General features: G+C 34.4%; 1 protein-coding gene across 1 annotated transcript in view; it reads left to right on the top strand.

Moving 5' to 3' along the window:
- LRP1B (LDL receptor related protein 1B) overlaps positions 1-12,514 on the top strand; it is a 683,918-nt gene that overhangs the window by 521,488 nt on the left and 149,916 nt on the right. Inside the window, exon 42 of the mRNA XM_082055474.1 lies at positions 11,356-11,545. Within this exon, the coding sequence (XP_081911600.1) occupies positions 11,356-11,545 (190 nt within the window). The remainder of the gene's footprint in view (positions 1-11,355; positions 11,546-12,514) is intronic.

The raw sequence follows: 12,514 nt of genomic DNA, 5'->3' as shown, positions 1-12,514 counted from the left end.
TTCTTTTTACTTTGAGTTTTTACGTCTGCATGTTTTAAAGGAATTAATGATATCTATATTAAGATATGGTAAAGAGAAACTAAGAAATATTGTCGGGCTGTTCTTGTTACTCCCAGGAAAGCATTAAAACCTATGCACAGAAATGTGCAGTGGTGACATAGAAGGACTGTTTTAACTCTGGTATTATAGGAAGAGATTAAAAGTATTACATGAAAAGCAACTGCAAGTTATATATTTAAAACAGACAAAGAGGAGAAAAAGATACTGGTGCAGCACCGATGCTGATACAAATTGTTTTTTTTTTAAAGAACAATAACATATTCCACATTACTTTATAATAGGTTGTTGTACAAGAGCTAAAGATGTTTCATAAAGCATAGCTGAGAATTATAGTTTTAAGAAATTGTTAGGAAGTGTTTCTACTTGTAATCTTAATATGCCTGATTTCATTTTTCATTAGCAGAGTCAGCACTCTGAATAATTGAATGTCGGATGAAATTTTGTATCCTTGCAAAATATTTACTGTGTATGCTTGGGATGTATTTGTGAACTGTGGTGTTTGTTTTCTAGAAACGTTTCAGTTATTTTTTCATTGAAAATTAGTAGAGATATCACATCTCAGTATATGTTAGTTTGTTGTTCTCCTTCATGTGTTTTCAACTCATTTTGTTGAGTCATTCATTGGTATTTTTGTACCACGTAGCCTTCCTTTCCACAGTCTGTGCATGCTTTTTTCTCGCTGTGAACAGAAAACAGTTCATGAGGCTGCTTTATATAGTGGAAGCATTTGACCAACAGTGATACCTATGTAGAAAAAAGCAGTGGTTAAGACCACTTGATACCAGTGGTTCCCTTCATGGGAAGACATAAAAATCTAAAATTTACCAATTTCCCTGTTATCTGAATGTGAATGCTTAGAACTTACTAAATCGAATCCAGCTGAGAGATGTTAGTAATGATATTTCAGTGCAGGATTAAAAAATAACATATTTGACATTCATTTTGCTGTCTTTTTGCTCCAAACATATTAGTACACATCTCTAGCAAATTTTACTTTACTAGTAAGAGATTCAGAACCACATTGGAAATATCTAGTGCGGTGCTAACAACCCCTTTCTACCTCGTTAAGTTGAAGTCTACAAATCATGCAAACCTTTACTCAGTATTTGACTTAAATACAGAAAATAAAGTACATTGTATACAAGATACTGTTGTCCCAGATTTTTAGTTCACTGAATGTAGATCTGCTCATAAAGAATCCATTAGGTGATGGTTTTCTACCTCCCTGAAATCAGATACGCCACTCAAATTTAACACATTCGTGAACTTTTCTGTACACTAAAACTGGAGTTAAGATATATAAAGAGCCCTTTATTAAACAGGTTTCCAGCTCACTAAAAACAGATTTACTACTCACGAGCAACCCATTATCTAATATGTTTTTAGCTCACTAGAACAGATTTACTACCCAGAAACAACCCATTATCTAACATGTTTCCAGTTCACTGAAAACAGATTTACAACCCTTACGCAAGCTATTATCTAACATAGTTCCGACTCACTGAATATTGATTTAGAATTCATAAACAACCCATTATCTGACAAATTTTCACCTCGCTGAACAGATTTGCAACTCATAAACAACCCATTAGCTAACGCATTTTCGGCTTGGGGAAAGTAGATTTACGGCATATAAACAACTTTATCTAACTTGTTCCAGTTCACTAAAATCAGATTCAAAACTCACCGAGAACCCAGCACCTCATAGGGTTCTGTCTTCAGCAGGAAGAAACAACGGTGTAGCACGTGCATAGTATGCCATACCCTAACACGTTGATTTTTTTGTGCAGCATAGGTTTTTGGAGCGGATTCTTTCCTATCTCTGAGCTCTGCTGACAAAATGAGCATTATTTCCTTTGGTCAGCCAGTAGGGACTTTTTATTTCTTATTTTTATAACTAACTTTATAGGTTGAATGTGTCTTGATTGCCAGTTTTAAAAAATTTGACTGTGATTTCCTACAATTACTCTTTTGGGTGATGAATTATCTAACGATTCAGCATCACTCATGCTTTCATTCCAGTGGCATCATGTACGGTTTAAATCCACACAACACCACAAATTGCATTTGGAAAATCTATGCCAATGTATACTTCCATAGTTCTTCCAGTTTGAGGAATCGTGCAGGACTCATTCTGCAAAAAAGGAGTATTTTTTCATTTCATGTGCACTTGCTGAAGCTTTTGATTGTGAAAACCAATGCCTCAGCAAATCAAATCCGAACTCAGCTGGTAGTCAGACAAGGTCCAAGTTCGAAAGTTGTTTTTCATTCAATTTTAGCCACCAATGGACTGTAAACTTTGTAGAAAATTGAAAGAAGGCATTAAGTACAAAAGGAGGTAGAAAAGCTAACAAATTTACCCGAAAGTGACACTGAGTTTAAATCCATATATTGGGGTGGACATCTCTGAATAAAATTTAAAAAAGGTTTCTGTTCAGCCATATCAGAAGCAGACCTTCGAGCTGTTGCCCGTCTCTCTGGGACGATTTGTTACTGAAAATCTAAGTTAAACTGAGGTAATGGAGCAGTTTGCAGACAGGAAGAACAGAAATCAGTAGCAGTTAAAGACACAGAGTTATGTTAGAGGCTATTTGGAAATCTGACTTGTTCAAAATTGCTGCATGTTATCAGTTTCATTTGGAGCAATAAGGTCTATTCTCCTCTCAAAGAGAGCCCAGTGAAGAGTTTTACTCTTATTTTCTTTGTCGTTAATCACTTCTAGACAGAACTACTCTATTATTTCAAACTTCTGAACCAGTTTCTGTAGCGTTCAAACTGGAAGCCATTTCAAAAGCACTCTGATAAACATATATGAAGTACTTTAAATCTTTATAGATCTAAATAGACTTATCTTCCATTTATCTTCCATGCAGGTAGATTGAAATGACTAAAAATGAAAATGTTTCAACAGAAGCAAGCATCTATTTGATATATAAAGTTTTTGGTAGCATGTGCTTATCCCCTCTCATACCACATCTCCATTGACTGTTGTTTCTTCTGTCAACCAATAAACAGAAAGTTGACTTTATTTTTAGTGATGTGATGATCTGGATAGAGATTTCTTCCATATGTAATTAGAGGTCTCATTTTGACCCAGAGAAAGTCAGGGAAAGACAGTATATTGTTCACAAAGTAGATTCTTTGAACTGGGGAGAAAACAACTAATGGGAGCCTTAATTAAATAAGAATCATGAGGATCAGCATGATGAGCTTTTTCTCTCATATTACGCATAAGATGACTACCACCGCGGATTGACCCATTAAGCCAAAAAATACATTATATTGAATGAGATAAACATATGTGTGGGTTTTTTTTTCTTTTATCATATCCACGATTAAGCCCTGATTAGTAAACCATCTGCTAAACTTCTCTACTTCGCCATCCGTCCTACTCTGCCTGCCTAGCAGCAGAGCACTAGAGGAGCGTCTGTTTGCCGTCTTCTGTCCCTGGTGAACACGACATTGCGTATCATCAGCTCTGAAAAAGTCTGAAATATCTAGCAACTGAGAATAGTGAAGAGACCACCTTAAACCATCTCTCTGATAAACCGTCTGTGTGAGCCAACTTCCAGTAAAAACAGAGATTAAGAATTAAGATTTAGACAGTGGGTGACATGTTGCTTAATGACTAAGTTGAGAAGCTCCCTCATAGCATTTCTGGAGACTGCTTTTGGTTGCCTGAAGTTGTTTATACAAGGAATACCTTTATTTATTTATTTATTTATTTTAAATAGATAGGTAGAGATAATATTTTCATTAACCAAAGCCTGCCTCAATGCATCTGTAGAAAAGCAGTGCAGCATTCAAGTAGGTTGAATGTAGTGGTACAACATTAGACAGAAGACCAATGAAAAAAGCTAAAGAGAGAGGAGAAAAGGTGAAGGAAAGGCAAAAAAAAAGCAAATGAAAAAGAGGAAAAAGTATGAAGATGAGCTGAATGAGCTGTGTAAACAATGGCACTGAGACATTTTGCCGGTGTAACATCTTTCACAGCACAAAAGGAAGTGTTATGTGAAAAAAATGGTGCTTCTGTTTTGAACTTGAGGCACTAGTGTCTATAAAGGCAAAAGTCTTTTCACTGCTAACATAAAGTGTCAGATCCTGTGATGTATTGTAAGGCTTTTTACAATCTGAATCTTTTAAAGGTGTTCCAATGTGTGCTACTATTCTTTCTAACTAAATGGGTCCAATTTAACTGTCAAAAAGGCATTTATGTTCCCATTTCTCTTACAGAGCATTAAATTTGGTACATTGTATGACGTCTCTTTAGTTTTGGAGCTTTCTTCTCCAGGAAAGAAGTTTTTTGTCTGTTAAAAATTAATACTTTAGTAGTTTTGCTTTTCATTACATGAATGAATTGGATTCCTAATTGTATATATTGGAATATAGGTCCAGTGATTTTCACTTTTTAAAGGAGTAAAAGTGAGAGGTGGCTGTTAAGTCTAGGACACTTATGTGGCAAAAACTAAAATCTGTTATTAACATTGCAGCCTTGTTAGTGAAAACCATAGTGTCTAGATTCTGACTATATATTGTTTCTGGATGTATCTTGATGCTGTCATTAATGGTAAGGTCTATGAGCTGTACAGTAAATAACTTACTGGAGGTGGATAAAGTTTACTGACTCTTTTTTAAGAAGTTGTTATTCTAGAAATACGTATTTCTGCACATTTCCTGCTTTGTTGAGCTGTTCCTGGTCTGAAACTCTGAAATGTATTTGTGATGGACGCTGCCATACACCAATCTTTCAGTTCCACATGTCCTAACCGTTCCCTACCTCGGTATTCGGAAAGGTGCTTCTGCCTATTAAACTTGGGGTTATTTGTGAATAATTGATATTTTTTGTGATTGCTTCAACTTTCCATATTGCCTTTCGATTTTTATTGATGGAAATATTTGCTGATAGAAACTTTTACATAACAGCCGTGGCTTAGTTGCATAAACTGCAAAACTGTATTTGGTAAATTGTCAGTAAAAAGCTCTACAGAGGAACAGCTCTTGACATTTCTCCTTTGTTTTATTCTAAGGAGCAACGGGATCCAGCAAATATTATTAAGTTATTAGGCTATTCGGCTGTTAATGTTTCTAATATCCTGCACTGTGTGGTTTTACTTCAACAGTAACAAGAAAGATCTGTGATTATGTGTATTTATTAGGAGACTTATTAGTCTTAGGGTAGTCATTCTCATGAAAATGTTAATTTTTATTGATTTGAAGGTGGTGAGGCTGAGTGGTATAAAAAGATAATGTGGGCTCTTGTAATTAGGAAAAAAAATCTTCCATAACAATCATGGATTTTTAAAAAACTAAGTAAAATACTTCATATCTATATCTTAGCTTTCCATTCTAAAAGTCTTTCTGTTTTTAAAGCCTCTTTTACGTGGATACTTCAACTATTTTGAAGTTATGATGTAACTTTTTAACTAGTAATGACATATTGAACTATTAATATACTGGAAGGGTTATAGTTTACAGTTATACAAAATACTATTGCATTTCTAAATTGAGTTCCGTATATTTCCTTAAGCATGTGATGCATCATTATTCCTTTGCTACATATTTCCTGCTGACCCTGAGACAGTCCCTAAACATAATCAAGGAGTAAGTTATATGTAGGATAACGGAGGACAGAATATTGCAGGTTTACATCTCTGTTGATGTGGTTTTTGTCAGTAAGCTGGCAGGGAACAACTATGGAATGGTTGTATCCATTGCTTGTGAGGGGTTCTCTTCACCTCAGATCAAATGATGACCACCTGTTATCTAGTGCCGTAATCTTAACAAACAAACTGAGACCAGAAAGCAGCAGCATCTCCTGTGACAAGTCTGGTATCACAATTGTCAGGCTGGATCCTGAAAGGTAAATTGTGAAAACCAATTCAGAGAATAAATAAAGTTTGAGCAGATGTTTCATGTTAAGTACTGAACATTAAGGCCTTCTCCAAAGTTCTGATATTAAATTTTATTATGATGATGGCTTTTCAGTATTCAGAATTTGATGTTGACAGTTGTTTTTGTTTTACAACTTCACTAAAGAAAAGGAGTTGGTAAAAATATGAGATTAAAGGAAAAATGTAATTGAACTGGTACAACTGGAAAAGTTTTGACTGTAAACTTTCTGGAGAGTTTTAAAAGTTGAAGGTAGGAGATAAAAATTTAGGAAACTGAGAAATAGTATATACATTACCAAAAGTCAGTGGCAACAACTATTGGATAATTAAAGCTTTGTGTCCTTTAGTATTTTTATTTTCTGTTTGCACTAATGAGGGAGCTTTAATCTGGATTCTTCAGTTATTGATTTGTTGCTTGTCTGTTCCCTGGGAAAGTCAGATGAAGATCAGCGTGACAATATTTATAGGCTGCGTCTCAGCTGTGGGATGCAATCCATCTTCGTTAAGCTCAGTAAAAGTGATAGATAGCGTTTGGCAACGTAATGATGTGATCACTCTACCATTGCCTTTGTAAATCATAAGCTGTTGCATTCTCTTGTGTAGATATTTAATCAGTTATACACCCCATTACTGATTTAATTCAGAATGTCAGTGGCAGGTGAATAATGTGAGTATTTGTATATTAATATCATATTGTATTAATGTTCCTTTCATTTAAGTATGCTATTCATGTGAAAATCACAAACTGTTGCTTCATGGCTAGAATAAATTTAATCAGTGCTGTAGGCATCTAATGCCATCAGTGTTTTAATTCAATATGTCAGTGAAACAAATGTGTTTCTTTTCATTTCCAGTTTCTTTATGCTTTACTAATTCAGAATATTACATGATGCTGTGAAAATATGCGGCTGAGAGTAAACAAATTGCTGATTTTCGTTCTTTCAGTAGATTTTGGAACTGAATCCCCCAACTGTAGCACCAGATAGGAGGAGTACATTTTTCACATACATTTATAGTAACTGAATATCTAATGATAGATTAACTTTTTTTTAAAAAAAAGGCACTGTTCTTTAAGGAAGTCTGAAATAAGTATGAATTAATATCAGTGCAAACTGCTGGTAGTGATATAATACTAGAATGCAGTTGCTTGGGAATCTTCTGTGGAAATATGGAATTTTAAGGAACCACCTGAAAGTGGCTACAGCACCGTTTCTAGGTCTGTTTCTCTCCTCAGTTCCCACCGGTTTTATCATTGGGAAAAGGATTTATAGGAATTTGGGGATTCTTCACTAACCAATATAAAATCAAAACATATTATATTAGCACTAATAACTTATTACGCTGAAGATTTGCCTGAGTAGCGTACTGATGATATTTCATCCAACTCGTACTACGTACAAGAGAACCATGGAACCATTTCAGTTGGAAGAGACCCTCAGGATCATCGAGTCCAACCATAACCTAACTCCAGCACTAAACCATGTCCCTAAGAACCTCGTCTAAACGCCTTTTAAAAGCCTGCAGGGATGGTGACTCCTTAGTACATGCTAATAAGAACAAACTTAGTTGTATTTTCTGTTGTAAGAATTTACGTAAATCTTGGATTGCTTTAGCACCTCATCTCTAGGTCTTACGCCATTGACTTTCAAACCACCTTACTTGCAGGTTTCTAAAAATTTTCATTTATTCTCTTCTGCATTAGTAGAGTTTTCAATTCCATAGGTAAGGATCATGATCAAAGTTTATTGGCAAAAAGAGAGTGCTTGGTATAACTCCTTCAAAATGGATACTTTTGGTGGAGCAAAGCAAATTCACACAGCATGTGTTTGCAGCAGACAGTTTTATACTTAATTAGTGGGTTTTTTTCTTGTCATATAAGGCAATTGAAGTCCTCTGAATGATTTTTTTTTTTCTGTTTTATTTAAGAAAAAATTAGTGTGATCTTTTCCTGTGTGTGGTATTTATGAAGGCCTTCTCATCCACAGGCTGGTCAGCTGAACTTTTCTGATAGTTTCAGACTTAATTTGCTCAAAGATGTGATCATCTATTAAGGAGCCCTCTCTTCTTCTTTAAAAGCATATGTACATATAGCAGTTCCTGAAGTTTTATTTGTGATAAAACGTTTTGGTAAACGGATATCCGGTATATGATTTTAGGCAGCTTTCACAACCTGATTCTGTTGCTGGGTTATTTTCAGATTTATCTATTTTTTTCAGTCACAGTGTTTATCACTGAAATTCACATTATGATCGAGATTTCTTGTGGTTTCATTTTTTTGGGTCTTTTTGTTTATTTGTTTTTTTTAACCTTTGCTTCTTTCTTTTCTTTTAAAGTTGTTGCTGCTGTTCTATTTCAAATAATATGCTTTGTTGAATGCTTTGGTTTAGTTCTGCTTCAGTCAGAACATATATATATATATATATATATATATATGGCAAGGTTTTTCAAAACTGCACATTTTTGATATTTTATTAAAACAAGAGGAAGATGCATTTTTTGATCCATATACTAGAAGTTTGCTTGCCTCCATATATGGCATAATTTTCAATTATTCTGTTTTCTGAAAATTTATAAATAGTAATGTTGAATTAAACCTTCTTCTGTCACTATTTACAGACCTTGATTTGGAGTTTGCAGTGTGATGTGTTGATCCAGTTTAGGTACATGAAGCTGTATTTTCTGATTCCTGCAGAAAAAATGGAGTTCTTGCAAGCATAGAAATTACAAGTAAACCTATGCATCTTGTATTAATATTTGAAGAGCACAGTTATCATTCTAGTTGTGTTCTAGTTCCTCACATTTAGCTGTGGCAGGAACAACATCATTATCTGTCGTCTACTACAGAAGAGTTTTAGGCTATGTTGTATAAACAGTTTGCTTTCAAATTTCCTGACAGATTCAGACAAGGAACAAAGCTCAAGTTCATAGAAATTCATGAGATTACATAATAGAGATGAGGCAATACTTGCCATTCACAGCTGTGAAAGGTAAAAATAGTGCAATAAATGCTCTGATGATTTGTTCATTAGAAATAAAGTGCAGAATTGCTCAGAAAATGTCAATACATCTTCTGTCATTTTTTTTTCTGTCATTAATCCAGAATATCCCAAGTTGGGAGGGACCCACAAGGATTGTTGAGACCAAATCCTGACTCCACACAGAGAAACTTAAGGGTTAAACCATCTATCTAAGAGCGTTGTCCAAATTATACCTAAGAGTGTGATTTTTAATTTAGAGTATTTTAAGTAGTGGTAGATTGGGATTTAGAATATCATTTTAGTGGAAATTAGTAGATTAAGTTAGAATTGTATTCCTCATTTATCACACTGAACTTTCATTTAATTTCAGTTAGTGAAGATTTGCAAGAGGTGACCAATATTATTTGTTTAGTTTTTCTGGCTTATGCTACCTAAAGTTGTGTGCTGGCTGTATGTCAGTCCTAAGATGGATATTTTGATATTTTTTACATGTCCTGAAGCATAGCATGAGAAAGTTAAGGTGTGTTTGACGTGTAGAGATTGTAGAGTGTCTGTAGGCAAAAGGAACAAAACCTGGTGTGGTCTTGTTTATACTCCCAAAAGAGATTTTGGTTTTCAGAAGGAGAAGCGAATTTTTGCCAGAAGAATTACTTGGGTTATGTTTTGGAAGGAATTAGTTGTTTCATTCCAGAAGGTTCCCCTGGTATAAAGTGATGTGGGGGCTGAGGGGTGCGAGACCCAAGACTGAAGCAACTGAGTCTCAGTTCATAGTACAGACAGACATACCCAGAAACGGCGTAAACCATAGTTACTAATAAACCTGCATTCAGACATATTCTAAACAGTTTTAAACGACTTCAATAGGTGTTTGCACATCTCTGTCATGATGTTTGAAATAACTGCTTATCTTTGATTTCAGTAGGTGATTTCTGGAGCAAAAATTAAAACCATTGTGGCATCTCAATATGTTGTTAATGTTTAAAATTCACAATAAATTAATAAGACAACTAAATATTGCATTTGAAGAAGGAATACTTGTAACCTCCTTATATTTCAGAAAACCAGAATTCTTATCTAAAGGTTGTCTCTGCAATGATCAGAAGCGTTTTTTTGTAATTTTCATGTTGCCTTCAATACAGTTTTTAAAGTTACACTCGGTCACTCTTTTGAGTTACTTGGAAGTGTGCTGAATATATCTTCTCATAAATTCTCCTTCATAAGTAGGAAAGCCGTTTTTATGTATATTCACCTCCCTTTAAGGAGTGTCATTCTTTCTTTCTATTCTTTCTTCTTTAAGGCAAGTCACTGACGCTTCAGATAAGTCATGAAAATGTAGTCGGAGTTTAACCAAGTGCTTTAGGATGAGAAACATAAAAGAACTGATATGTAATTGTTTGTTCCACAGTTTTGATTTATTTGCCTCATAGTTTTGATTTAGGGTTAGCACTTCCAGTGTGATCAAGCTTATTTTGGGACTTTCTGTGCTGTGTATATGAATTGCATGCTAAAAGTTACATCTCCCAGCAAACCAAATGTAAATTGTAGTAACCAGCATAATTTAATCCTTATTATATTTCTAGATTTTCTCCTTCTGTAGCTCATTAACAAGCTGTATGAACCTTCTGATCTAAAATCATTTTTTTTCTAACAAAATAATAAGTGAAGTAATCAACAAACGTTTCTGTAGTAATTCAAAAGTAATGGTAGGAAATAATTATTCCTATTTCTCACAGCCTGTCACTTTTATATATTGGAACCAGATACAATTTATCTTTTCTGGACATTAAATATATGCTTTACCTGCTTATTAATATTTGCTTTTGTTTCTAGCTCACAGGTTTTTTTATGTAGAATGAATGTGTTAGTGTGGCTTATTGAAATGATGTATTGCTGCTCAGACTTTCAGAGTTGGTCTTTTTTCAGTATTTTTCAGGTGGTTCAAAAAAGCTTCTACAGTTAATAACAACAGGACACTTTGATCCCTATTAATGTAATGTGTATCTGTGTTAGAAAATACATAGAAAGATAATGCTAAATAATACAAGTAATTAATGGACAAGACTTGGCTTAAATGATGTTTGAAGTTGTGCCTAAATTAATACTGTCTCGAATAAATGCTTATTACTTCTAATGTACTATCTGGGGACACTGTACTAATATTAATTTAATGAGTGTTAGAATTGAGAAATATATTACAGGGATATTAATAGTGATTTTGCACTCTATGTTTCTTTATTTAAATTTATTAGTAAAGTAAAAATACTTTGATTCCAATAAAAAAATAAACAGGTGAAACGATAAAAGAATTGACAGTCAATAGGCTGAAATAGTTGAATTCTGTGATTCTACAGGATCATCTTCAAGGAAAAAGAAAAATGTCTTGTTAGAAGGAGTTTTATTTGCTCTGTCTTTAACTATGTTTGCAGATGTTGGGTCAGTGGAGGGACTTGCGTATCACAGGGCTTGGGACACTCTCTATTGGACCAGTTCAACCACATCCTCCATCACAAGACACACTGTCGATCAAAGACGTCGAGGAGCTTTCAACCGGGAAGCAGTGATTACAATGTCTGAAGATGATCATCCACACGTATTAGCTCTAGACGAATGTCAAAAGTATGTATTATATCTTTCTTACCAGGTTTCAATTTTTGCCTAATGTCAAGGACACAGCAATGCTTCTCTGCTTCGTAGTCAGCTAATACTGCTGAACCCTATGAAGGTTAAGTAGATTTTTGAGTTTAGGAGACAGATGTTCATATTATTTTTTGTTAAAGCAACTGCAAAGTTAAGATGCAACATTTTCTCTGTTTTTATGTTTCAGAGCAAATGTTACATTTTCTTGGAATATTAAAAAATTCAAGCTGGTTTTAAGGAAAGTGAACTAAATGCAAATTATCAAGACTGATCATTTTACTGATTTATTTTGTAAGATGTTACTTTCATTGCTTAAATAAGAAAAAAAATAAGCATTTACCAAAAGGAATCTGAGTTTCTTGTGTGGCACATTGATAGGCCCATGTGTATATTTTGAAGATCAATGTTGTATAACATCATATGACAAGAGATGTACATTTACAGTGCTTGTGGACAACATCCTGGAAAGAGGTCTAACTTAGTTCCCTTCCTGCCACTTTCAGGAAGACTTTGTTTCCTAGTAAGATAATAGGAGGCTTTATATTTGTACTTCACCCTTTTGCTAATAAGTGTCCTAAAAATCTTGAGTTGCTTTCATCTTCCTTGTTAATTCTGGAAGAAAGGCAAACTGTTTTTTCTGTTTCTTGTAACTGGCTCCCCTTTGGGGATGCTCGGCTAAGTTTCTGCTTTATTATGTTCTATTTTTAATTTGTGATAGCTGAACGTACAGTGTTGCTTGGGGTAGTTAAGGAGGTTATTTCCATGTGTGACTTCACGTACCATTCGTGCAAACTAAGAGTTTATGCTGTGTTGTAAGATACAATTTATTTAGGTATCATAAATAAACCAACTAAATATCGATGGAGATTGCAATGAGAAGATGCACAGGTTCTAATTAGCGTATAAATTACATCCACATGTCTTTCCATAACATTTTGTCCAACACTG

Source organism: Streptopelia decaocto (genome assembly GCF_964273445.1).
Source record: "Streptopelia decaocto genome assembly, chromosome: 6".
Taxonomy (NCBI): domain Eukaryota; kingdom Metazoa; phylum Chordata; class Aves; order Columbiformes; family Columbidae; genus Streptopelia; species Streptopelia decaocto.
The sequence above is the reverse complement of the archived record's forward strand: the minus strand, read 5'-3'. Positions and strand labels throughout refer to the sequence as shown.